The sequence below is a fragment of the Notothenia rossii genome (assembly GCF_949606895.1).
Source record: "Notothenia rossii genome assembly, chromosome: 9".
In the NCBI taxonomy this organism is placed as follows: domain Eukaryota; kingdom Metazoa; phylum Chordata; class Actinopteri; order Perciformes; family Nototheniidae; genus Notothenia; species Notothenia rossii.
In genome coordinates, this window is record NC_136907.1 from 19,868,696 (window position 1) to 19,895,237 (window position 26,542).

Genomic DNA, 26,542 nt, shown 5'->3' on the forward strand with positions numbered 1-26,542 from the left:
CATTCACTTCAATTTCTTGGGGAAATGTACATTAGTGCAAGAATATCAGAGCTGTGCAACAACCCAGCAAGCAGCTGATGCAAGATGAGGGAAATAAACCACACACACTCACTGTCGGAGTATAATCAAACCCTTAAAAACAAACCCCACTGTCTGACAAAAAGATCAAATGTTTGTGTCTCAGAGTGATTAGAACCAGAAGTGTGTACAATGGTTCTTTTTGGAGAGGAAGTGATGCTCTGATGGGTAAAGTGTGAATAAGCTCAGGATAAAGTAAATGCAGTTGTGTGGTAAAACAGAACGGTATATTACTGTAAAAAAGTTGGATGAGCAAGATATCCTGTAATCTCACAATTATACAGTTTTTTCAACACTGACTTTGTCTGATATTGATTGCAGTCTTTGTGCCAGATGTAAAGACACAGGAACGTACCATGGCTGCCTGGCTCTGCAACCTCTCTTTGGCCTCTTCCTCCTCCAGCAGCTTCTTCCTGTTCTCAGATAAAAACACACAGATTAGAAAATACTTTACACTTTCCTGACACCTCGAAATTACCCGATATTTAAATACCAGAACCAGGGTCCTGTTTCCCTACGATCAATCTGGAAAGCTTCATGGTGCTAAATGTGACTTTTAATACAATTTAAAGTGCTTTTGCAAAAAATGTTGATGAGCATGCAAAACTTCTGCAGGACTGTGGTGGAAAAATAATTCAGATTCTTTACTTCAGTAAAAATACTAATTCCACACAGTAAATATACAAATGTCAAAGTACTGCATCAATAATGATTGAAGTGATTCATAAAATATTTGAAAGCAAAGCAGCAAACCTTCACATTTAAGAAAATGGAACTGTGAAATATTATTTAGAATTTCTGTCATGGTTTTAGTGACCAAAATACAATGTTGGATGGTTAGATCTAAACCAAATAATCATATTTTAAAACATTTTCCCTGTGCAATAATCTGAATTTGAAAAGTAGCAAGTCAATCAATCTGTAAAATAAATAAAGTGGAGTAATATGTACACAATTGGCCTCTAAAATGTAGTAGAAGTATTCGGTTGTAAAAAGCGAAAATTCTGCAGGACTTTTTTAAACAAATTAAACACAACAGTTATTGAGCCATTTGCAAATTGATAAAGGAAGTAGCACTTGACCTCTGCAGTGCTACTCCTGAAATAGATGTTCTCAGGGAGAGTAGTTCCTCACCGGTGCTCCTCGATCTGCTGCTCCCTCTCGCGGTATCTCAGCTCTCGGCTCTCCTGCTCTTTCCTCTCCAGCTCCATTCGCTCCTCGTCAAAACGCTGCCTCTCCTCTGCTACCTTCATCTTCTCCTCCTCCTTCCTCACCTCCTCCTCGCGCTGGAGAGCAAACACAGACAAAGAGATGACTTTACATTTCATTTGGCTGACGCTTTTATACAAAGCAACTTACAATAAGTGGAAGCTGAGCAATCTGGTGCCACTAAATGTTTTTAAAGCTCGGTTGGATGCTACTCAATCGGAAGCTATTGGTACCTGTTTCTGTGGATAATTATGTAAATGATGCTGTACTGATGTCCTTGTTGTTCCGTCTATGTTTCTATGTTTCATGTGGAACTACTTGAGCAGGTCTCCCTTGAAAAAGAGATCAATGATCTCAATGGGATCTGATTAAATAAAGGCTTGAAATTAAATGAAAGTGAATTAATTTGAATGCTTTTATTTTAGAATTTAATTAAGTGTTTTTGAGGGGTCCCACTCGATATTAGTGGTCTGGTTAAGCCAATCTAGTCTGTTGATGTCTTTATTTACAATTTATTAAATCTATATTTAACTATATGCCTAAACCCCACACCTTATATGCATAGTCTTCTAAATATGCACCTTATACAAATAAATGTATTCATTCTTACATTATGTGCATCACTACAGCGTTGTTCTGTTATGTGAGTTCATTGAAAACTCACGCACTTTACTACTCTTTGCACTTCCTGGTTGGACGCAAGCTGCATTTCGCTGTACTCTGTGCTTTGACAATAAAGTTGAATCAAATAATCTAATCTAGATTTCTTGTTTTGTCAACACCAAAAATGTTCAGAATTTGGTATTTGATTACTTTAGTTGTGGTGCTGGACCTGTGTGTTTGATATGTACACGTTCTGACGCTGTGAAGTTCAGATGGAGGAAACGCCCTGCAGCCCAACAACAACACTGTCCTTTCATATTTAGTCTGAACATGCTGAAGGCAGCACAGCTGGAGGACGTAGCAGTGTTTGACTTTGTTCTTCACTTCTACTGTACTCCCAACACAGTCATCGGCTTTATGGAAGAGTGAGACGAAGAAAACGGAAACCACTCTCCTCTTCATGAGAGTGATATCAGAAGTTTTCTTCTTCAATAATCAATGATAACCAGAGGTGGGAAGTAACTAAGTACAACTACGAAGGTAATGTACTTAAGTACCATTTTGAGAGACTGTACTTTACTTGAGTATTTCCCTTTTATGCTACTTTGTACATTTAGTCCACTACAATTCAGATTTAAATAGTCTACTTTTACTCAACTACATGTATTTATTGTATTTGGTTACTTTACAGAGATTAGGGTTGGTGGGTAAATGAAAAACCAAACCGTCAGTTATTCACATCTATCAGTATACTGTATAGGCCTTTGGATTTGTACTAAAGCCGAGTGCACAAAGCTTTTCTTGTGAAATGATGTAAGATTATTACCAACACTTGGAGCACCCTTAGTTTGACCTCTAAATAAAGTGAATGCAATTTTTGACTTTAGCTTTTTTCCCCAATGAATCATTTTCTAGTCACTCCCCTTGTCTAACCCATGCTTTATTCCCTTCCCTCAATCTTCCCTCTTCTTCTTCCATCTTGAATCCATCTCAATATTCCCGTGTCACTTCCTGCTTCTTTCCTCTTGCACACTTACCTTGGCTTGCTCCCAGAACTCCTCCCTATTGATCTTCTTCATCTCCACCTCTGCATTGGTCTTCTCGTACACTGTGCCCTGCGTCGGAGGGGACGTGCAGACAGAGGACCAGTTTCAGAAATAAAAATCACAGCAGGGGAACAGTGTGTGTCAACGCTGAATGATGTCAATTTCTATATCTATATGAATTGCTCAGCATGAACTGTCTGCTTTTAAATTAACGTTTTATTCCATAAATCAGCTCACTGCGTCATTCGGTACAAATACACCTTGCTCTAGTTGATCTCTTTTCTGTCTGTTGCGCAACATTTAACATTACATTGAGGATCCCAAAGTATGCAAACACATTAAATATGTTAGGTAGTATTTGGGGGAAATGTGTTGTTTAATTTGATGGTGGTGATTTAATGGTTTTGCATAACTTGGGAACAATAGGTTAGAATAAATATAATGCAGTAAAGAACAAAAATGTATCTGTTACAATGCTAAACCTACTGAACTTAATAGGGCAAGGGCGTAATCATTTGGTGAAAGTATTGAATACAGATATCTCCAAGTTGACATTTGAAGCAAAGATTATTTAATAATTCTTCACATTTTTGGTTTAGCACTTTGAATTTCGAAGTGTTTACTAATAACTTCCTATGTGTGTGAGTCTCCTCTCCATACCACGTCTTTGTTGTCCTCCTCTCGGGTCTTCAGGCGGCTCAGGACGGGACTCGCCACCACCGCCGTCCCATTGGTCAGCCTCTGCCCGATGGCCGACGGCTCGATGTCCTCCAGACTGCTGGCGTTCACAGTCAACTCCACCCCCTGGACAGAGAGATCACATTTCATTCATGAGTAAGATAAGATGGACCTTTATTATTGAGATTCAGGTGTTTTAGCAGAAACAGAAAAAGAGAGAAACATGAGAATACACAAGGAAGTGGTGGCCTAGTATGAGGTATTATAATAAGGCATATAGCAAAGTGAACACATTGTAAACATCTAATTGGACACTTAGATCTTAAATCATCCCTCACCTCTTATGTCTTATACTTTTGTGTTGATAATTATTCATTTATATTGTATTTTTAGATACATTTTTATGTTACAACAGTATTATATACATGTTTTTCATTCAGTGCTTTGATCTGATTATGGTCATTTTACTTAGGCCATTAAATTAACTAATAAACTTGAATTTCATGTCTTGGTCTTATTTAATGCAAATGGCTTACTTGATTTTAGCACATTAAATGTTTCATACATTTAATATGAACTAATGTGTTTTATTATGTATTGTTCAATCCTATGGCACAATAAAGTAGTGTATAGAAGTGTCAGTAAATACAGTTGGTGCATGTACTATCCTAGAAAAAGCCCCATTTTAAGTTGAGGCTGTGTGGGAGCAAGAACTGCCTGCCACTTAAAATAATCACACACACACACACACACACACACACACACACACACACACACACACACACACACACACACACACACACACACACACACACACACACACACACACACACACACACACACACACACACACACACACACACACACACACACACACACACACACACACACACACACACACACACACACACTAATTACAGTACATCCTCCCACAGGTTTACTGTGCTGTAGAGCGTTGATTTAAAAAAAAAAAAAAAGAAGGTATATAAACATTCTTTATGTGATAATAAAATGCATACTGAAGCAGATTACTTTAAAAAAAACATCAGGATCTCACCTGTAAGAAGTTTGCGATGGTGGCCACGTGGCTGGCACAGGCACACTTCCTGGCATCCGCCACGTCATCTCCGACCTTAAAATGTAAAAAGAAGAGAGAGCATGACCTTAAGAAATTACAAAAGAAGTTCAACAGCACCGGTACCATCACAGTGACGAGTTTCATTGCCTCTTTGTCTGCTAATTGTTTAAAGGACATATTCTCTTTATCCTGTTGTCATTCGAGCCTTTAGTTCAGCTTTGGTCATGTTCACTTAATGAAACAGTTTATTATTATAATAGGCTGGATGTAATTCAGTAATCATGGCTCATTCAGACCAATTCAATACAAATGCAGCGAGCAATAATTGCAGAGAGAGAGAAACGGCTTCATTTCCTGTGAATTGATGGCAATTTATTTCTCAATAGCAACATTTAACCACCTTATCCATCTGTGTGTGTGTCTAATAGAAGAGGAGAAAGCAAGAGAAGTAGCGTGAATGTGCTTGCCTGACTTTAAGACATTCTGGTACTGTGATATCTATCGGTGTATTTTCTGTTGCATTTTGAAAAGTGAAAATGTCCACCTTTACGCGGTTTGTTGCAGCTTTTTAGAGAACGTAAGTGCAGCAACAAATCATGCGAACAGGAAATAAAATATTTTATCAGTAAAAAAACATAATCAGAAACAACACATCAATTTTCGAGTCTTGCCAGTGAAGCTAATTAGGACATTATCACAAAAATGGTGTTGCAAAATTGTAGTATAAAATCGTAAATGATAGGATACTTGGGTGGCTGGAGATAAAGAAATTACTACTATTAATTTAAAAACAACATTGCTATTACTATTACAGGGTCAACTAGTTGGTTCTTCTCATTTAAATTGTATTATAAAGTCATTATATTAAATATTTTCTTTTTGTTAAAGCTTGTTAGGTTTAATTTCCAGCTTGTTTTTCACTTAGAATATATTAAAGTTTGATTCCCCAGAACCACACAGTCTCATCACCACAGCTTTTTGTTATGCTGCTAACAACCACACAGATCAGTGAATAATAATGTTCAACTTGTGGCTAAAGTGTGTTACAAATAGAAAGTGCACTCAGTGGTTGAAGTGGACACTTAACTTCATCACGGATGCACAAATTTAATTTCCGATCAGAGAGAAGTGCGAGTCATCTTTGACACATGCTGAATTAACCGTATGATGGGGAAAAAACTCCCCTGAGGAAATACAGCCTCAACAAGTTGTAACAAAATCACCGTCACATGTTGTTTTTCAGGGTCAAGACTTAACAAGTGTACAGCCATGTCAATTTGTTTTATCAAGATACAAATATCACGCTTTATGGCTTTACAGTCTTTATAAAATATGACCCTCTGACCTGAGACCCTCTATATTGATCAGTAAAAACTCAAAATCATCAGAAAGAGCAGTTGAGCAGGGATCCTAAAAAACACATAAAAACAGCAGCTGTATGATGAAAAATATGTGGTAAACTAAATATATTCTTCACAATAATAAACTCTGGGGTTACAGTAAAATGAAATCACCTCTGACAATAATGCAGACCAATACAACACCATCACTAACTATCACCTTACTGCTAAAACATATCAAAGAATAAAGACCTCTATGACGGTGGCAACAAAAACCCTAATAATTATAGGCATCAATACAAAATAAATGTTGTAATAGATTGCATTAGATGACACTGTACTACTACAACTAATACTACTAAAAACAGTTGGGTAAAAAGAGTAATCTAATGAGTTTCGATGTAGGAAAGACAATCTGGATATAGTTCATACCCGTCGTTGACACGGTGTTTCTAAAGAAACACTGGTAATTAAAAACATGCCGTGATCCTTAAAGGCCATGTAATGCATCTAACACAGGTGTTTTTTAACATGTAGTTTAGATATCACCAGAATAAAAATAAATAAAAATGTTTAAAGTTTCGTCATAATTAAATGACATATACGTTAAAAACCGATGTTGGTTCCGAAGTTTGCCGAGTACGCCCCCGATCACTCCCGAACGAGCGGTGACGTCACACGTGGCAAACATTGCCATTTGATCAAATCAGTCCAAATGGCAAGCAACGCGATAACTTCAGACAGCGACAGCGACAGCGATCATTCAAGCTCAGATTCAGTGGGTTATCTGGATTCAGTTACAGAAGTAGAGAGTGAACCAGCTAGCCTTTCACTTCAAGGCATTTTGCCTTATAAGTACGAGCCTCCTGCCCAGCAATCGAACAACGAGGCAGAAACTTGTGAAAGAGAAGCGGATTCCGCAGCCGGCGAGACTCGAGTCGGCAATACTGAATGGTAAATTCTGTTTTATTTAGTTTGACCTGCACTAAATGTCGATCTTAATTTGTCATCTGTTCCTCACACGTCCGGCAGATATTGTTTTGTTTTTTAATGTTATGTACAATATTCAGGTGTACATGTCAATGCTGTGAAAGCATGCCCACTGCAGATGAATGTGTATGCTGCAGAGAGATCTGGCAGGTGATGGAACAAATAGACAGTTTGCAACCTACTGACTAGATAGCAGAGTCCTGAATCGGGTCGGGTATCCGCGGGTACCCGACGGGTGACCCGCAAAAAAGTTGATTTGCGGGTGGTATTTTTTCAAACGCTTTTTTCCGGGTTCACTTCTGGGTAAAACAAAGATGATGCGGGTCCGGTTGCGGGTGTTGCATAATAAATATATTTAAACAATAATAATTTAGTTTAATGTTTAAATCCTCAGACCTCTCCTCCGCGGTACCGAGCATAATCATAACCTCTGCAGTGCATCTATCTGCTGCTGAGCGCACCACATTCTGAATGGCTGAGGTGAAGCTCTCTATAGCGGAGAATACAGCATTTTCAATAACTCTTCCTCAAGAGCAAAATCCAACGTCTGGGAGGCTTTTGGTGTCATCCTAGGAGAAAATAAACAACATCCCAGGCTTTTTGAGCCAAATATGCAACTGCGTGTGTTAATAATTGCACGTTGTCACTGCTTATATATATGCGGGTTCGGGTCGGGTTGCGGATCATGTGCCGGCGGGTCGGGTCGGGTTGCGGGACTAATTGGCAATATGTGCGGGTAGCGGGGCGGGTTCGGTAGGCCTACTGCACGTCACGGGTGCGGGGCGGGAGCGGGTCTTGAAAATCAGACCCGTGCAGGACTCTGCCAGATAGAAGACACCGACGAGAAACCAAGGTGCATTATTAGCCACCCAGGCTTTAGAGAAGGCTGTCTCAGTGTTTGGACACTGAAAATAGCGTATCTTCAATACAAACAACACAGAGCAGTTGATGGCCCACTACACCAGTAAGTAAATATTGATTGACCCAACTGCCTATTGCAGCTTTGCTTTCATATAATACTTTTAGTCGCTACAGATATGATACACTTTTAAAGATACCATTAAACTCTTTCAAGCAGTCAAAAACAGCTTGGCTTTTATTTTTTCTGTGTATGCAAGTTCAATGTATGCTTGAGAAAAGAAACAACTACACATGTGAGGAAATATATAAGAGGTCTATGATTCTGTCAAGCAGTCATGTATAACCTCATATTTATTTTGTACAAGTAAAATACAAATATCATGTTATAAGCCAATTTGTAACCATTGCTACATAATAGTACTACATAACATTTTATTTTTCTCCAAATATATTTATAATCTGTATACTTTTTTTTCATTAGGAAGTATCGATATACAGCTTATCGACAGTTTGTACGTTGGTGCTGGGGTGTAGGCCTACTCGGCCCAAAAATCAGAGTCCCGCTGCCTGCATGTGCTGTAACCGAGATACGGAAGACTTACCCTGAGCCGGGAGGCCGCTATCAGGGATTTCAATGGCCAAATCTGTAATTTGACATAAGTCATGCAGCTGAACTGGTTAAAATGGTTTCGCATGATGTAAATCATTTACAAAGTACATCATTTACAATATTATTTTTCCAAAGAAACATGTAAATATAACAACATTTTCCAAATCACAAATTTGTAAGATTGTATTAATTTACTGTTTGATAAATAAAAAAGGGTTCTTTTGTTAATTTTTCACTTGTAACATTTGATCTTTATTGCAGTGTACATTAGTCTATTTTGGTATATGTGCGAGCCCACAAATAATTAAAAGTGGTAAAAATAATAAAGATATTCAGACGTAATTCATTTTTGGCCTTACTTATTTCACTTCAACTTTTATATATTTCAGTCACTAGGCAAGTTCACTGTACTCTGGTGACATTTAGCTCAAGCTGGCATAACACCTGTAGTAACTTAATTCTGACCCGAGTTTTGTGCACAATCTTCCAGCACCCATGATCAATGTTTATAGCAATCAGGAAACATTCACAGCTCACAACTACACATCGCTTCCCCATCATGAATTGTTAGATAAAAAAAGTTTAGCGAGGTCCGGTTACACATATGTTGAGCGAAAATAGCGGAAGGATACAAAACAAACAATCCAGACGAGGCTGGTGTTTGCCACGTGTGACGTCACACAGCTGGGTTAATGGCTGGCAAGCTTTTCGCTACCGGAGCGGAATAACACGGGAAAGTGGCACACATTTCATGTTATTTGGGGGGTATTTATGGAAAGAATCATTGATGTTGATATGTCAAATGAAACAGTGGAAAGTGATGAAGCGATTTATTAACACAGAATAACTTTTATTTTGGACATTACATGGACTTTAATGACTCCAATATTTGCCTCTAATATGACATTCTGGTGTCTGTGTGCGTGTGCGTGTGTGTGTATATGGCCTGAGGTGTCTGGCGTTGCATCACTCCCCCCCCCGACCCGGGACTAACCCAGTTGATGAGGATGTATCGTGGCAAGGCGGCGGCGGGCTCCTTCAGGCTGCAGAAGCCGTACATCACCCGGGCGCTGTCGAAGGTCAGCGTGATCTCTGCCAGCCCGCCTCCTGCAGAACAGAGCACAAACTGCATCAGTCCTGCTGCACTACTATGTTTCATAATGCATGAGGAATTTTATTTATGCACCTGCTTTTAATTCAACTATTAATATCTCACACTACACTGCAACTTTTATTCATGTGTGTTATACCTGTATTATTCTACATTAGCTTTATGTTTATTTTATTCTCTTTGCATTTTAATTACTGTTTTTAAAATACCATTTGATAATGTTATTCCGCTGCACTATTTCCCAATGCCCTTAATGTTTTTCATTTTTGTAAAGCACTTTGAATTGCCTTGTGTTTAAAGTTGCTACAGTATATAAATAAACTTGCCTTACCTATACTTAACCATTAAATGGGCAATCAAATATAAATACACATATCAAATTAGTTGTTAGCATTTTTCGACATTACACATCAGTGATGTCGTCTATTTATTTATTTTTTGGTATAACAATGTTGTGGTATTTTAATTCTTGCTTTTAGGATGCCTATCACTATCACCATCTGGCAAAGGGACTATCGGTGAAAACTAGTCTTTTGGCTAATTTGAGTACTTTTACATGTTTTTAATATGTTGATTAATGTACACACAGTCCCTTGTTTTAAATAAATCAATTCAATACACCCATACTACATTGTTATTACACCCATACTACATTGTTATTACACCCATACTACCTTGTTATTACACCCATACTACATCGTTATTACACCCATACTACACATGAATACACCCTATCACACCTTTATTACACCCATATTACACTGTCATAAGAGCCATATTACACCCATGTAATAACATCCATATAACATCTTAATTATACTGTTACTATACCCATATTACACTGTTATTACATCCCTATTACACCCATATTAAACTGTTTTTAAACGAGTTATCCTATATAAATGATATTATTCAATAATTTGACTTTGACAGAGGCCATACTTCTACATTTTTCTGTGAAAACTCCTGAACTAAGGTAGTATGTTGAATGCTTGACCTTCACTTATATTGTGAATAATGTGTTTTACATATTTGGATTGCTACTTTCACTAAAGGAGAGGATCTAAATACATTTCCCCCCACTGTCTGCAGAGGAGAATCGCGTTGCAGGCTGCTAGTTTTTTGCCTCAGATTATGATCCTGATCCCTGTATCTATCCGTGTAGCTGGAGATGTCAGAGATGGGCACACATTTGTAAACAGCACACATACAAACACACAAACATGACTCTGGTCTACTCTGATCTGAGGAGGCAGATAGATTCCCTCTGAGGTTTACAGCGCAGATAAACCGGTGCGTTTCCTCTGAAATATTCACGGCTCTGCCGACACGAGGCGAACTGAGGCCGCAGCTGGCAGAAGTGGCTCTTTATCCTGCAGCTCTCTAGCATTAGTGATGCAGACACTTCACTGTGGTAGCTCCAGTTTATTCCTCTCATGTGATCAGTTCATATTCAGGAATCTGCGTTGATGATTGCATTAGACTCACAGAATAAGCTGTGGTTTTAATCAAAAGTGCGTTAAGTAAAACCGCGAGACACGTCCAGTTCTTGAATAACATCTACCACATATCCAAGGCGAGGCCAAACCAAAAATATCTTGTTCTGTCTCTGTTTCTTGGATTAAATAGCAAGGACTTTGGAGCCATTTGCTGTACCGACTGCATATAAATAAATTGTTTAATTACAAACAAAGCTCCATTGAAGTTATATATAAACATTATAGTACGATTCAACTGGCTAGGAGACTCCTATGGTTTTGTGCTAAGAATAAATATGGAGATCATAAATAGAAAACTCCAAATGTGGGGAAAATCCCGAACATGTGTATATTTACTCATTTAGACATACCATTATGCAAAGATATCATGAAAGGGAGGAAGAAGAAGGAGCCTTTCATACTGTATGTGTGTTTATCAAATACGGAGTAGTCTCATTAAGCTGTAATGATCATGCAGCGCATCATTAACTGCTGTAATAATGAACCCAGCGCTCTGATGGCTCAGTAACAATCAGGAGAACAAAGATCGTTTTTCCCCCAAAGCAGCAGCAGATCCTGCAGAGCTCATCAAAAGTTACAACCGCAGGTCTGCAGCAGCAAATTACAGCCGCGCCACACATGGTGTTAACATGCTTATCCACAGCCATGTTCATCAAGACATACAAAGAAAGAGAACAGCTAGATGCGTCATTTGAGAGAGATGAAACTAATGGACTGGATTGATGATAAAACATTTAAAACGTACCTCCTGATGATGCCAATTTCAAATCATCGCTTTCATCCTCATACGAGTACAAGGCCCTGTTAGAAAGAGAGGGAGAGTATGTGTTAAAAAACAAGACAAAGTTTCCCCTTGAGAAACAATACAGTATAATTTGGCATGTGTTTTTCTAAAGGACTAAAACATATGAATGTATTCATTGATTTAACTGCAATGCATTTTTCAATTGGCCTGAATTAATTAGTCCAACAATGGATAATCAATGTAGCGATGCTTCAAGCTACAATACTTGAATTCAACAGTCATTGCGGTAGCCAAGCACTAACATGAGCATGCTAATATGCTAACTTCACAATAAAACACACATTTTTTGTGATTATATTGTTTACTATGTTCACAATAACAGTATGGCATGTACATTTAGAATGCTAAAACACACAACATAGTAAATTGTATAACTGCAAAACATCAGCATGTTAGAGGCCAATATTAGCATTTAGCTAAAGCCCCAATGTGCCCAGAAACATCTCAGGGAGCAGATAGCATGTAGATTCTTGTTTTCACATAATTCAAATGCAGACACTTTCGCCCAAATTGACTTAAGTGCATTTTAACCACTACTATCTATGATCAAGAGGTAGGAGTTAACAACAGTTGTAAGTACATCCCTCTGAGTGTAACATAAACAGGAAAGCACTCCATGCTCCTGTTCTAAGGAGCCATCTCTTCCACTGTATATCAAAAAGTATTTCAGGCTCATTTTTTGCTATGTGTGAATTAGCATTTCCTGTAAACACTGCGGTGCAAGTACTCACAACACAACCATGCTACTGTAATATCTAATAAACATTAGAAAACAAAACAGATGCTTCTTGGTGAAGATGGCCAAGAAAACAGAGGTCAACAGAACAAGTGACTCCCATCGTCACCAGACACAAGTGTTACAACCCTCTTTAGGAAGACTAAGAGCTGCGTTATTTGCTCAACTGTGTGTGTGTAAAGCAGATTACAGAGTTTGATTAATGACTGTGGGAACTCTGTCTGTCTCTGCCTTGATAATACAAATGCACATCCTTAACAAACACAGTTTCATACCACTTAGTGAGGACATCCATTGACCTAATACACTCCCTATCTATCTAAAACTAATTCTACAACCAAGACTAAATGTCCTCACTTTCCGGTCTAAAACTTCACACACATTACAAAGTCAAACACTCACACACTGTAACAAAATGTCTCTCTTAGTTTGACCTCTGTGGTCCTCTCTACTGATGTCTTTTTTCCAGACAAAAACTTTCCAACTGCCACAGTTTATAGCAGGCACTATGTACTCACTGCATAATATAAAATAAATGACATGAATGCCCACACACCTCCATATGTATTCACACACACATTCACCCCTGACCTCCCAGGCTGAGGTTAGAATAAAGGTGACGGAGATTACAGTTTAGCTGTCATTTGCAGATTAAACGGGTTTCCTGTGATGACCCTGATGTGGTATCTATTAACCTGCAGGTCAGAATTCATTTATTAGATCTAAAGCTACGTTTGTAGAAATAATATATATAATATATATATATATATAATATTTATATATATATATATATATATATATATATATATATATATATATATATATATATATAATAATATTTACATCATGTATTGTAAAGCTGGAAAAAAATCTCCAATACTAGTTTTTGTACTGAGGCCCAAATCTAAAGGGTGTATCATCTGTATGGTGGCCATTAAGGGACATCTCAAACTCAGCTCCATACTGTCAAACTTGTTTTAGCTTTTATCCGTCTAAATTCGACCTTGTCAGCTTCAACTATATTCAATATATAATTTCTAACATATATCTTTTTTTCCTTTTCTTAAAATAACCCCTCGATAGTTCAACATTTATCTTCCAAATGTACTTGGGTGTAGCATAAAGTAACATAAAAATGGAAACACATGAGCAAATTATACATATATTAAACTTGCACTAACGTACAGAAAGAAAGTAAGCTAGTGAATTTCCACCACTGGTAGTGTATTTAGATTAATTTTTATGGATTTGACAGGCAGCAGTATACGTGATTGACCATCTGGTACGTGAAGTGGAGTTAAAGAGGATTTAAACGTGTCAGAACTTCCAGTTATTAAATACTAGGTCTGGATGGAGACAATGAATTCATTGCTTGAAATAATTGTTTTCTCCATATGAAATGCAAACTGGGATTGAGGTTAGGGAAATTACCCTTTAATCTATCAGGGTTTCAACTGGAGATTATCAACTGGAGAGCAGTGCACTGTAGATTATTGAAGATTATATTTTTTAAACTGCAAATAAACTATTCACCAAACTCATAATCAGCTCAAAAGCTCAATGATTGCATACATGTACTGTATATCGATTTAAGGGTGCTGCATTTCATTTAAGTCTGAGTGCACTTTATATATCTGCATTGGATTATGCATTTCTTTACACATCAGAAAAACTAATGAGAAAGTCTTGGTGATGGGGTGGATTCAGGAAAAACCCTCAATCTGGGGGGAAACCCTGCAAGAACTGTCTGCATTGTGCATCAGATCACCACTTTTCTTTTAAGATTATTTTCATAAAAAATACCAAACCTTACAATTAAAATTGAACAGTTGGAAGGGAATATACTATTTTCTGATTATCTACAAATTCAGTTTATGAAATAAGGGTTTCCTAGTTTACCCATATTAAATATATAGGGGAAACACGACAAAGTCAGATGTGAATTGTGATACTGAACCATTTTTGCAAAGATACAACTTGAAAATATAAGGTTTGTAACATTTCAAACATCACTGTTGGTATGCATAAATAAATACCAAGTATATACATTTTTCGGAATAACACTGTAATCTCAACAGCGTGATTTGTTTCTCACAGTGGCATCCACCATTGTAGTGTGAGAGGCGGGTATTACCAGTCCAGATGACCTCATGTGTTTTCAGCCTGAAGCTTTAGTCTGGCCAAGGTCTGATTTTCTGCTGACCTCATCTCCCCCTCCATCCTGTCTGTTTCTGACGAGTCACTCTGTGTTTTTTCTCCCCACTCTCCTTGCCAAACTGCGCATTTCATCACCAAAATCTCCTTTTCCACAATCAACTCCATTACTCTATCATCAGTTTGATAATTTTCGGTCACAGGCAGTTGTTGTCAGCATAACAAAAGCAGTAAAAGCCTTCTGCACACTGTGCTCCAACTGGGAGACTGGCAACGTTACCATCTGATGAACAAAGTGAAGCATTTAGCAGATTCAGAGCCAGATATTTTTCTCATGAGTTAGTGGAGTCCAAAATATTGTTTATATGCAGATGTTTGAATGTGAACATGCTACAGCTGTGATTGATGAAGTCAACAATTAGAGGCCCTAAATAGGGCTGCTCGATTATGGCAAAATCATAATCTCGATTATTTGGGTTAATAATTGTAATTGTGATTATTAAATGCGATTATTCATTGACTTTGAAAACATCCATTTATTGAAGAAATAAAAGGGGAACAGTATGTTTTTAACAGTTGATTACCCTGAACTTTAAGTATAATTCAACTCAAAAACAAAAAAAATTGAAAAAAAAGTAATAATAATAATAGAAAAATAATCGTTTCATTTCGATTACATTGTTTTCGTAATCGTTGCAAGCCATATTCGTAATTGCGATTAAAATACCATTAATTGCCCTAGCCCTAAAGCTGATTTAGTCATGTCATGTTACTCACCAAAAATCATGAGAAGCACTCTGACCATCAAACATGGAAAATATCTATATATATGCTGACGACAGTGACTGACTACTATTATTATAATTGAAAGATAAAGTAGCAGCATCAACACAAAATCAGTAAAAAAGCTTAAGGGTTGTTTATAGACAGAAAACAAAAAAGAGCATGTCAAGAAATAAGAACATGGAAAAAAGACGGATGGAAAAAAAAGGAAAAAGGTTTGAGCGAAAGAGAGAGCGTGTTCGAGTCTCACTTGCACACTAGATGCTCTATAAATAATTCTCTTTAAAGCAGACAGTTGTTTATTATTCATATAAAGCCCTTCATGACCTAGAAACAGCTGTGTTTGTGCAGGTGTATGTGTGTGTGTAAGCACGTGCAGCTGTGTATGTAAGAGGAAGAGGAGAGGAAGTAAGACAAGAGTAAAAAAGAATGAGGAGGACATTTAGGGAGAGTGAGGTAATAGAAGAAGAGATGGCACAAAGGGAAAATTGATGGAGAAGGAGAGGAAATGAGAATAAAAGGATAAGAGGAAGACAGAAAATTAGACAGAGAAGAGAGGAGGCAGGAAGGTTAAAAGTGGGCGGAAGGAAGAACAAACAGCAGGCAGTGGGATGAGAGATTAGAGGAATATTGAATAATTGAAAAAGACTAATCAAATAATCACAAATGTAGCGGTCACAATCATTGAGCTCTTCTATTTATCACTATGGCCTTAAAAAGTTATCTTTTCTTGTAAATGTATGCGAGGGAATTTGCAAGAAAAGTTCTCCTTTAGCATTGTCAAGAGAACATTACATTTCTTCTCAGCGATTTTGATCTAATTTGAGCACAACCTACACAGCCATTAACATCCCGCCTCGCTTCAGTGACGAGCTAACCAATCCAACACACTCGATTTTTAAAAGGGGTTCCATAAAGTGCACCAAAACAATATAATGTTAACTGTAATTCAAAAAGCCATTTAGCAACTGTAGGACGCTTTACTCCTTATCAATGGGAACCAAAGAAGAATTCGTAACTAATTAATAAAGAGTGACCAATTATGTGGATTGATTGGTTTTATAAAATAAATATTACGCTGCGGTTAATATCCTATTTTCAACCATGCTTCAAAGCATGACTTTAACACAATTATAATTTCAACCCGAAACATGAACTTTCACTAAACCAATCAGGTTGTTTTTGTGCCTTAACAAATTATATTTTAACAATGATTTGTAACAGCTTTTGGAGGCAAAGGCCACATTTTGGCATCAAATCAGAAAAAGCTTTTTTGTGTTGTTGTGGCGTGCATGGAGACTCTTTGGAAGAAGGTGGGTACTTGTACTTTACTTCTGTCTTTTCAAATGATCTTTATCCTTTAACTCCACTACCATTTTGTAGGAAAGAGTTATTGTACAGATATAGATCATTAATACAATATAAAAATCTACGTATACATTAGTATATATTATTATATGTTAAGCTACTCAGTAGTATATACAGTTATTCAAATAAACTCAAAACTGCTCTAGAGGAGATCTGCATTGAGGAATGGGCCAAAATACCTTGTGGAGACTTACAGAAAACGTTTGACCTCTATCATTGCCAACAAAGGGTATATAACAAAATATTGAGAGGAACTTTTGTTATTGACCAAATACTTATTTTCCACCATAATTTGCAAATACCTTCTTGGTACCACTTTACAATAAGACTACCCTTATAAAGGATTCATAAAGGGTTTATAATTAGGTTATGAATTAGGTTGTAAACACTTTATTAATCATTAAGAACCATTTATAAACCAGTGCTATACATCAACACAGGCTCACTATTTGGCAAGATGACTAAGCCTTATATTGGCTTCGTAGCAACAATCAACTCAGTGAGCAACAGATACCAAGGATGCTGGCTGATGAAGAAGACGAAGTACGCTAATTAGCCATTATAAGACTTAGCAATACCGAGCAGTACAGATAAATGTGGGCTCACTATTTGGCAAGCAACCGGTCAAAGTTGCCCTGTTTATCTCCTGTCTTATACAAGCTTATTAATGATTTATAAAGTGTTCAAAACCTAATTAATAAATGAATTACAAACTATTCGTAAACCCTTTATAAGGGTAGTCTTATTGTAAAGTGGTACCAAATTCTTTAAAAATCAGACAATGTGAGTTTCTGGATTTTTTTTTCTTTCTCATTTTGTCTCTCATAGTTGAGGTATACCTAGGATGAAAATTACAGGCCTCTCTCATCTTTTTAAGTGGGGGAACTTGCACAATTGGTGGCTGACTAAATACTTTTTTGCCCCACTGTATATATGGTGCTTAAAAGTCGCATTCTGCATGAGGAGTATTTTTACTTTTGGTACTCTATTGTGATGCTAACACTTTTTTACTTTCACTCAAGTACATTTTGAATGCAGGACTTTTACTTGTATCTAGTATTTTTATAATATATTATTGCAACTTTACTAAAGTAAATCATCTGTACTCATTCCATCTCTGATCATGATCGTATCTTTAGAATCCGTTTTTTTTTGTTTTTCTATTTTGCATTATCTATTAAGGTACTAGTGTCATACTTTATATTTTAAAATGGAATATGATATAATAATAATAAATAAAAAGAGGCAGCCTTAAAGCATACACATATATAGCCCATGCATCTATGTGTGCAGGTCACAGGGGCTCAGTGAGGGCTTCAGTGAGTATGAAAATGATGTGAATCATAAGCTGTCATCAACTCAACCCAACTTTACACCTAGGGAAATATAACATTTATAGCACAGTGTGCACACACACACTGCACACTTTGCATGATGTGTTTACACCAGGTATGTGTGTGTTTCTGTTTTTGTGCATGTGTGTTAGAACGTGCATGCCCACGCTGCCTTTGATGTGAAAAATAATCACTGTAGTGCATTCAACTGGAGGCGGAATAACCGCTTTCCTCTCTAATCTGCTCTTTACTGTAGGAGGCTGTGTGTGTGTGTGTGTGTGTGTGTGTGTGTGTGTGTGTGTGTGTGTGTGTGTGTGTGTGTGTGTGTGTGTGTGTGTGTGTGTGTGTGTGTGTGTGTGTGTGTGTGTGTACATATTTTAGTATCGTTGTTCAGGTCTAAAGATTTGTACATGTAAAATGTATTGTTCATTTATTAAAGTAAGCAGAGCTCTGATATAATACGCCTCCTACAAAGTGTTATACTCAAAGTGTAGAACTAACATACAGCCGGAAAGTGACTGGGAAAAGCTTCGAGGGGAAAATCTAAATGATATAATTGCCATTAATAGAGATGAGAGATTATTTCATGTCCTTCAATGTGTTCTCAGTCTGGACTTAATCAGATCAGTTGAGACTTAACTCATCTCAGCTAAAAACAATCAAATCATTCTATCATTGAATCTTCAAATGGCAATTTTGAAGAATGATTTTACCTTCCTCCTCCTATTTTCCCTATTTATGTAGTCCGTCATACACACCCACAACATAGATCATATCCAATACTTTCTCCCAGAAACACACATAAAAGGTGGATATTTTCATCCCTCCGGGTGCATTCAAACAACAGGAGTCTCAACAGGAAGAAGCTACAGAGCCAGAGTTATTTTAAGATGAAAGCTGATCCACACTGTCAGCCTTAAAAAAATCACAAATTCTAACTACTAACAGAGCTGATTTTCAAATGCCAGAGAGGATGAACAAACAGCATCTGGGAGGAGGAACTGTGAATGTCATTTACAGGAACAGGACGACTCAGTACTGAATAAACACCTCTGTGACAGTCTCAACAAACACAGGACAACATAACACAACACTTAAAACATCAATTCCCCAAACCTGTATTCAGGAACTGAGAAGAAAATCAGTTCTGAGCGAAAATCTAATCTTCATATTTCTCTAATTTCTATTATTTTGTTATAATATGTAGGATCAGCAGTACATAGCATTGGCTTGAGGGCTGTTGAATAAAAAGAAAAAAGGAGGTTGCAAAGATAAACCACCTCCATACACACACACCCCAAAGGGGATGTCACCATGGCAACCGGGCAGCATCCCCCATCGTTATCTCGGCAACAGCAGTTTGTGACCTGAGGGGTGCGAATAAACTTAACGCTGTTAAGATAGAGATGATGGGAAAGTGGAGGGTGTAGGGCAGCAGAAGGGCAAAATACAAACACACACACACCAGGTGACCACACAGGATGAAGAGTGTCTGTCTGTCTGTCTGTCTGTCTGTCTGTGTGTGTGTAGGACGATGATCCAGCTGGATCCACTTAACCACTTCAAAAGGATCTGCAGACATGACCTCTGTCTCCTTCTGTCTTTCATACAGCAGGAAGTAAAACAAATATATTGCAGTATCAATTCAATCTTATCAAACAGAGCATGTTTGGGGCATAACAGTGCATAACTTGACATTTCAGCTCAAGAAATGATCTAAAATGTCGTAGTTGTTGTCTCTAACTGTCTATTCCTCTGTAGCTTCACACAGACTGCAGATGGCGCTGCTGATGTTTTCTGCAGCAGGGATTAAAAGTCAGTCAGGTAGGTCATGTCTTTTGCTGGTATTGCCCACAGAGAGGCATGCTTGGGACTGGGTATTTTATTTTTGTTAGAGTATAATCAATACAAAGGTTTCTGTTTCAACACTACTTTAAAAATATACAAGGTTTTCTGCAAAACCATTTTTCAATAAAGAAAAAGGTATTACATGATTTTGTCTCAACACAATTTACCATAAAAGGAAGCTTTCATTGTTTTGTTGATACATATAAAAGCTGCTTGTTCTTTGGCTATTTTACAGAGCTAGTAGACTCCAGGAAATAGCCACAGCCTAGAACTCTGAGTCCGCCAATGACAAAGTCACTCCACTTCTTATATTAGTTACCAATTCAACTGATGGTGATGACAATGGATTTCAAAATGCAAGTACGGTGGTAAAATTTTGTACAAACTCCCCCCTGACAAAGGTTAGCTGGTTTTAAGCAGTGTGGGTGGTGGCTGACATTATGGCTGTATGCACCCAGTGAGATTGTTCTGTACTAAAAACCAGTTTACTAGAATTACCTTTTCACAAAAGAAAATTGAAGAGAACAGTTTAAGTCTTGAAGCTCACCAGGTTGTTTCATGTACCAGAGAGTAAACTGTTAGCATGGGAAGTGAGGATTTTCACAACTGCACCTATTTTCAAGGTGCATGAGGAAGACAAATACTATAAAGAGGTACAACTTTGGTGAGACTCAGTACTTGCAGTAGCCCTGAAACGTTATCATTCCAGGGTTCACCTAGGCAATGAATCCAAACCTTCTTGGCACTAATGATGTGATCACATGTCAGAGATTCCAAAGACAGATGTAGTTTAGAATTACTTATTAAATAATAAACTGATCTATGGCAAGAAAATAATTGATAGTATTTGACACTGGCTTTTAGTGCTCGGCAGTACTTCATCTATCCAACAGATACATTTTAGTCCAAAAACAAAAAAAAGGTAGCCTCAATCTGTGCTAGCATGCTATAAGCTAACAGAGCTTCTCGAATGTCTTCTGTTGAAGCAAACTGGGATTTGGGAGGTTATAGCGTTGGATATCTAAAGGTTTTGTATGTCCATAAAGTAGGCATAACGCCCCAACATTTGATGTGTATTCTTTTGGATTCATCTGAAACAGATCTGCAACACAGTTGCTTAAAATTATAAGTTGAAGCAGTCCTTGGACATAAAATGGTGAACACTCGGAAGCTTTTTTGTCAGAGGACTTTAACATTTGAATAACATTTAAATACTATGAAAAACTTAGTATTTTGTGTGTTTACTTAACCAATTTTTTAAAGCCCTATACATGTAGGAAATGCATCAGTTGCTATAAGAGTACCACAGTAACATGGCAATAAAAAGGGCTAGACATAAATGTTCGAATCCCCCCCCCCAGGTATCAGCCTGTTTGGGTTTTTCTACTTCCAGGCCTCTTGGACACGCGTCACCAGACAACGGATGTCATGAGTCCTGCCAGAAAGCACTTTACTGCTGCCAGCCTTCCTACTGACTCAGTGAAGACAAAACACGAGAGAGAAGAGGCAGACTGCAGAGGCTTATTTAGAAAAAGAGTCAGCAGTTGGCTACGACAGTGACAGACATTAACAAAGTGAATGAAAGAGAGGGACAAAGGTTACTGTTTATCTCATCGTCTATCCAATAATCAGTAGAGCTTCCATAAAGGTTGTACATTGTGAAACTATTATACCAGGAAAAAGCGTAGAAGTACACTCAAATACAGACATGCAACAGTGGTCATTGTTTCTCTGTATGTTTTCTCCAAATATAAAAGTGAAGCACGCTTTGTTCCCAACAGAAAATCCATTATTTAACCTCTGGGTTTGAGAGTAATGGATTCCTCTAGTCTAGTGTTTTTAATGGCCAGAGTAGAAAGAAAAAAATTATATATGTGCAGTTAAAGAGATACGCAGAACAGAGAGACAAAGAGCTGTAAGCACAGAAGCAGGCATGCAAAGACCATTGTGGGATAGGACGGAAAGAACTATGGGGGATGATTAAGTATTCTGGCAATGGCTGTTATTACAGAGGTCGGATAATGTAGCGTGATTTATTGAGTGAAAACCTCACATGGTGACTTAACGCGGAAGAAATGAGGCAGACAGACATGAGGATGGAGAGTTACGGGTAAAGTTTCAGGGGGAGTAACGAAAAGGCATTAGGGAACAGCCGTGAATCCTGTTCCTGTCGGTTTGGGAATGCAGAAATATGCACGCCAATGGGATGAGTAAGACACAAGAGAGTGAGTGGTGTGAAAAGCAGAGATGGGAAAACAAGACCGATTATCTGTAGGAATGCTAGTGCCACGACGAGGCTGTAATGCTCATTTCAGAACAGAAAGCAGAAGTGTTGTATTGAGGCAACTTCCTTTTTCATATTGATGCAAAAATGTGGATTGTTGATATGCAAGTCGAAAGTGTTCATCACCTTTATGCTAGCTATTTTAGGACATGTCAGACGTTCCAAACTTCAATCTTTTTGTTTCAGGCAAAGCTGGATTGCTGGTATGGAAATGACAAGAAATGATGTACAGAAACTGGGGAAGCTTCCTTTTCCTTATTTGGTAAATCCCAGATCAAATGTGGGTGGACAGGTGCTGCAGCACAGCCAGTAAGAGAAAAATAAAGACCTTTTGACCATCATAGCATGTAAATATGTCACAAATTACAAATATGAACCTACAAATTAGCATAATATTTCCTGTTTAACATGCAAACATTGGGCATGCTACTATTTAACATTTAGCATAATAGAATGTCAACATGCATTAGGTCAACATGACATCAATGACCAGGTTTACCATAAACTGTAAGTCAACGTTACAGGATTTTAACCATGAACTCAAATACTTGGCTAATGGGAATTTTGCACTAGAGGAAAGATCAAATGATCACCAAAGTCATTATGATTCATCCTCAGAGGGGCATGAATGCCTGACCATTTACTTGGTATCTACCTAACAGATGTTGAGAGGCAGACTTACAATGGCTCCCTACAAGATAACCTTAAAAAGTCAGAATCAAAGTAACATATGGTAATATTATTCAAACAACCGAAGGAAAAAGGTCAGTGAAAACGAAAGACGACAGTGGGAGAACTTGAAAATATTTGAGAGACGAGTATTTCTCTTCAGCAAGTCAAGAGGAGAAAAATAAGGACCAAAGGACGACTTGAACATGAGCATCTGTCTGGGCCTGCATTACATTATAATGAGGGGAAGAAGAAGTCTCTAGTAATGGCTTCCCTTGAGTGTACCATTATTGCACTGCTGAGTCGTGCAGAGAGGTTGAGAGGTGAAGGGGAGGGTGATAATGAACACTATTTACAGTTTAAAAGGTAAGAGAATTCATCATCTAGTTTCCATTAAATGAGAAATAATAAAAGCTTCTTCAGACTGTAGTTCTAGCTAATATCAAAGGCCACAGTAAATGGATCCTGCCATTATAATTTGTTTTGGTGCATTAAGAAGGACATTTTGGTTCATATTCTGTATTCTACCAATAAGTTCCAACTAAATAATTTCTTTAATACATAAACTTGGCAAGAAAGTGTTTCTATCATGTTTTAAGTCTTGCATGCATGTGTATTTCTTGAAATATGCAGGTATTGTTTGAAATGTATTGTAATGTATGTAAGATGCCAAGCTTTTGAAATGTTCAATATGTTCTGAAAACACAAGCAGCTGTACAAGAACTTTTCTCAAATACCATTTTGTCAAAAACTGATCAAATGACGATTTGACGAGTATGAAGGAGACTTTACTTTTTTGGTGTCAGGAAAGAGAGTAGAGAAGTCTTTTTTCAACAAGGTCCTTCAGTTCACAGTGCAGCATAAACATGAAATATGAGCATGAGTGTACTTTACATATACACTGCACAAAGTTCATGTCCTTTATCCTTTAGTTTACTGACATCTATAAGTCATTCCTGTTGAATATGCCTCCCACCGCACATCCCTGCCACCATTCCTACATCCTCATAGCTAATGATAGTTTTGCCAGATGTTAAGTGAAGTTATCTTGCCAAACCAGGAGCTGCTGAGGCAGCAGAGTTACTGAGGGAACATTTTCCATCAATACTCAAGAATTTGGTGAGCGAAGCATCAGGCTTACCACTCGCCTAACTGTCTGACTCCATGTTTTGCAGTGGGTTCTTTGTAGTGTTGAGATGGAAAAAATACGTATTATTTTAAAAAGGAATAGTGCCAAGACCATAATTAGTTTTGTGTTGTTTGGAAAAGCTGAGTGAATTGGATCAAGCACTTCCCTAAAGGCAAGACAGAGATGGCACATACATTAATAGATTTGTAATTAGAATAATTAGGATTTCTTGAATTTATAATCTGAAAAGTAAAATTAGTTACACAACGTTACTGCCAAGCTTTCCATTTGGCAACAGCGATGAAAATACAAAGACTAAAATACAAAACAAAAGCTTGAGCTCCCCTTGTGTGTGTGTGTGTGTGTGTGACACAAACAGATTAAACAGTTGAAAATAAAAGGAAACTGTTTGGTTTCTGAGAAATAATCACTTCTCGTGACTAAACCTCAAGTGAAATGTTTACAGGCACCAAATCTAAACTGAAATGAAACCAGCCAAAATACAACAGAGAAATTAGATGCAATTTATACAAACAAATTGACATAAAAAAAAGGAAATTAGCTCTAGTCCCTAAACAATAGGTTTCATTTTATGGGCCACAGGCTGAAAAACATTTTAGGAATCAAAGATATGATCCTACTTTAACTACGAACAAGTTTACCCAAGATAAATGTAGCACCTTAAAGGACTAAATAAGAGGAGAAGCAGAAAACATAACTCAACCATAGCTATTTTCCACTAGTCAAATGACAGCGAATGTTTTCACCCAAAAAGGGGTGAACGTAGAGAAAAATACGTGGATAAATACAGATTCTGTTTTTGCCAAGCACATGAAAAAATTATGAATATTGTTAATTTTGTATCTACAAGGAGGCAGTCACGTGCTTCTTTCTTTCTTTGTCTAGGAGAGCTTTCTATAGTCTCTAAGTACATTCTGTACTGTGTTGATGCCAAAGCACAACAGGTTGTTATATGGTTTCATTCAGTATCTGCTGCCAGTATAACAGAATGTTTATCTACCAGAAGATTGTGGAAATCTCATCCATTTTGAAGTTGTGCAATGTTTGGACTGGATGTTGGACTATTTATTTAGCAGTTTCTCTTTCATACTGTCATGTTCTGGAAACTTTGCAGATTTGTGGAGCCATGTTTCACAATGGAATTGCACTCTAGTAGAAAAACAGCGCTGGAAGACAATCAGAATACAATATAAAAGTGTTTACATTTGACTCTTTCCCAAAGAGGTTTAGACTGTTAGACATGCCAACATTCTAGACCTTTCTGGTATTACCATAGTCAAAATCTCTGGATGACATCTATATTTAAGGCTTTCCACTCTGCATATTTATTGTTGCCAGGGTAAACCTTTAGTAAAAGTTGAGTTAGCCTACTTTGGAATATGCCAAGATTGTTCCGGTAAGACAGATTTCTTTTGCCCCAGGCTGACAGCTCACTTGGCCTGAGGCAGTGTGCAGTTGAAATGTCGAAAAGCCAACAATGCATTTCTACTCAGAGAGGACTACAATGTGTGTTATCTACATTTGACTGCAATGTGTCTGCAATTCAATACAATAATCATTTTTCTAGTAATTAAACTTAGTGTTGCAGATGGACATGACAGTCACAACAGCCTCAGCTGTGGCCCAAAGTCAGTCACAATGACTTAGTCAGCATTATGGGATTGTTCGTGGCCCTTAGGACACATCACATACACACATATCACCATCCCTATGCAGGTCCATGCACACTCAACTCACCCTAATCAGCTCTCTAGAGACCAAAATGAGGGTTTAGGATTGTGTGTGTGTGTGTGTGTGTGTGTGTGTGTGTGTGTGTGTGTGTGTGTGTGTGTGTGTGTGTGTGTGTAACATATAGGTCTGGTTGACACTGACTCAGCAAGAGAGAAAGCAGTGACAAACCTAAACAACTACACAACACACACTCAGTGTTTCTCTGACTACAGTATGACAGGGCACTGCATTGTTTCATTGAGCATTCAGAATACATCCGTCCTCAGACTCCTCATTCTCTCCATTACACTGAAAAAGTGCCTCAGGGAGAAGTGAGGACACCAATCTATTATACAAGAAATGGTAACAAAAAAAATACCCTGAAAGACACTTCATTCAAATTCTCTTGTTGAGATTCTCCTCAAGGTTGAGCAGTGAGAGTCGTTTCCCGTAGATACAGTATGGAAGGTAACTCAATATTTTAATTGGAGCATCATTTTATATGCAGGTAGAAATGCTGAAAAGATGCTTGAGGCAAAGTTTTGTTGGTAGATGTTTGAACGTAATGAAAAACAGAATTCAAGGACAGAGCTCATAA

The 26,542-nt window shown here is 37.6% G+C and overlaps 1 protein-coding gene across 5 annotated transcripts in view; it reads right to left on the reverse strand.

Moving 5' to 3' along the window:
- dbn1 (drebrin 1) overlaps nt 1-26,542 on the reverse strand; it is a 96,510-nt gene that overhangs the window by 11,692 nt on the left and 58,276 nt on the right. For all 5 annotated transcript variants that reach the window (XM_079650279.1, XM_079650277.1, XM_079650278.1 and 2 more), the window contains exons 2-8: nt 11,849-11,904; nt 9,488-9,600; nt 4,672-4,746; nt 3,597-3,740; nt 2,928-3,005; nt 1,213-1,364; nt 434-491 (exon numbers count right to left, since the gene is read on the reverse strand). In XM_079650279.1, coding sequence (XP_079506405.1) covers nt 434-491; nt 1,213-1,364; nt 2,928-3,005; nt 3,597-3,740; nt 4,672-4,746; nt 9,488-9,600; nt 11,849-11,904 — 676 coding nt within the window. The remainder of the gene's footprint in view (nt 1-433; nt 492-1,212; nt 1,365-2,927; nt 3,006-3,596; nt 3,741-4,671; nt 4,747-9,487; nt 9,601-11,848; nt 11,905-26,542) is intronic.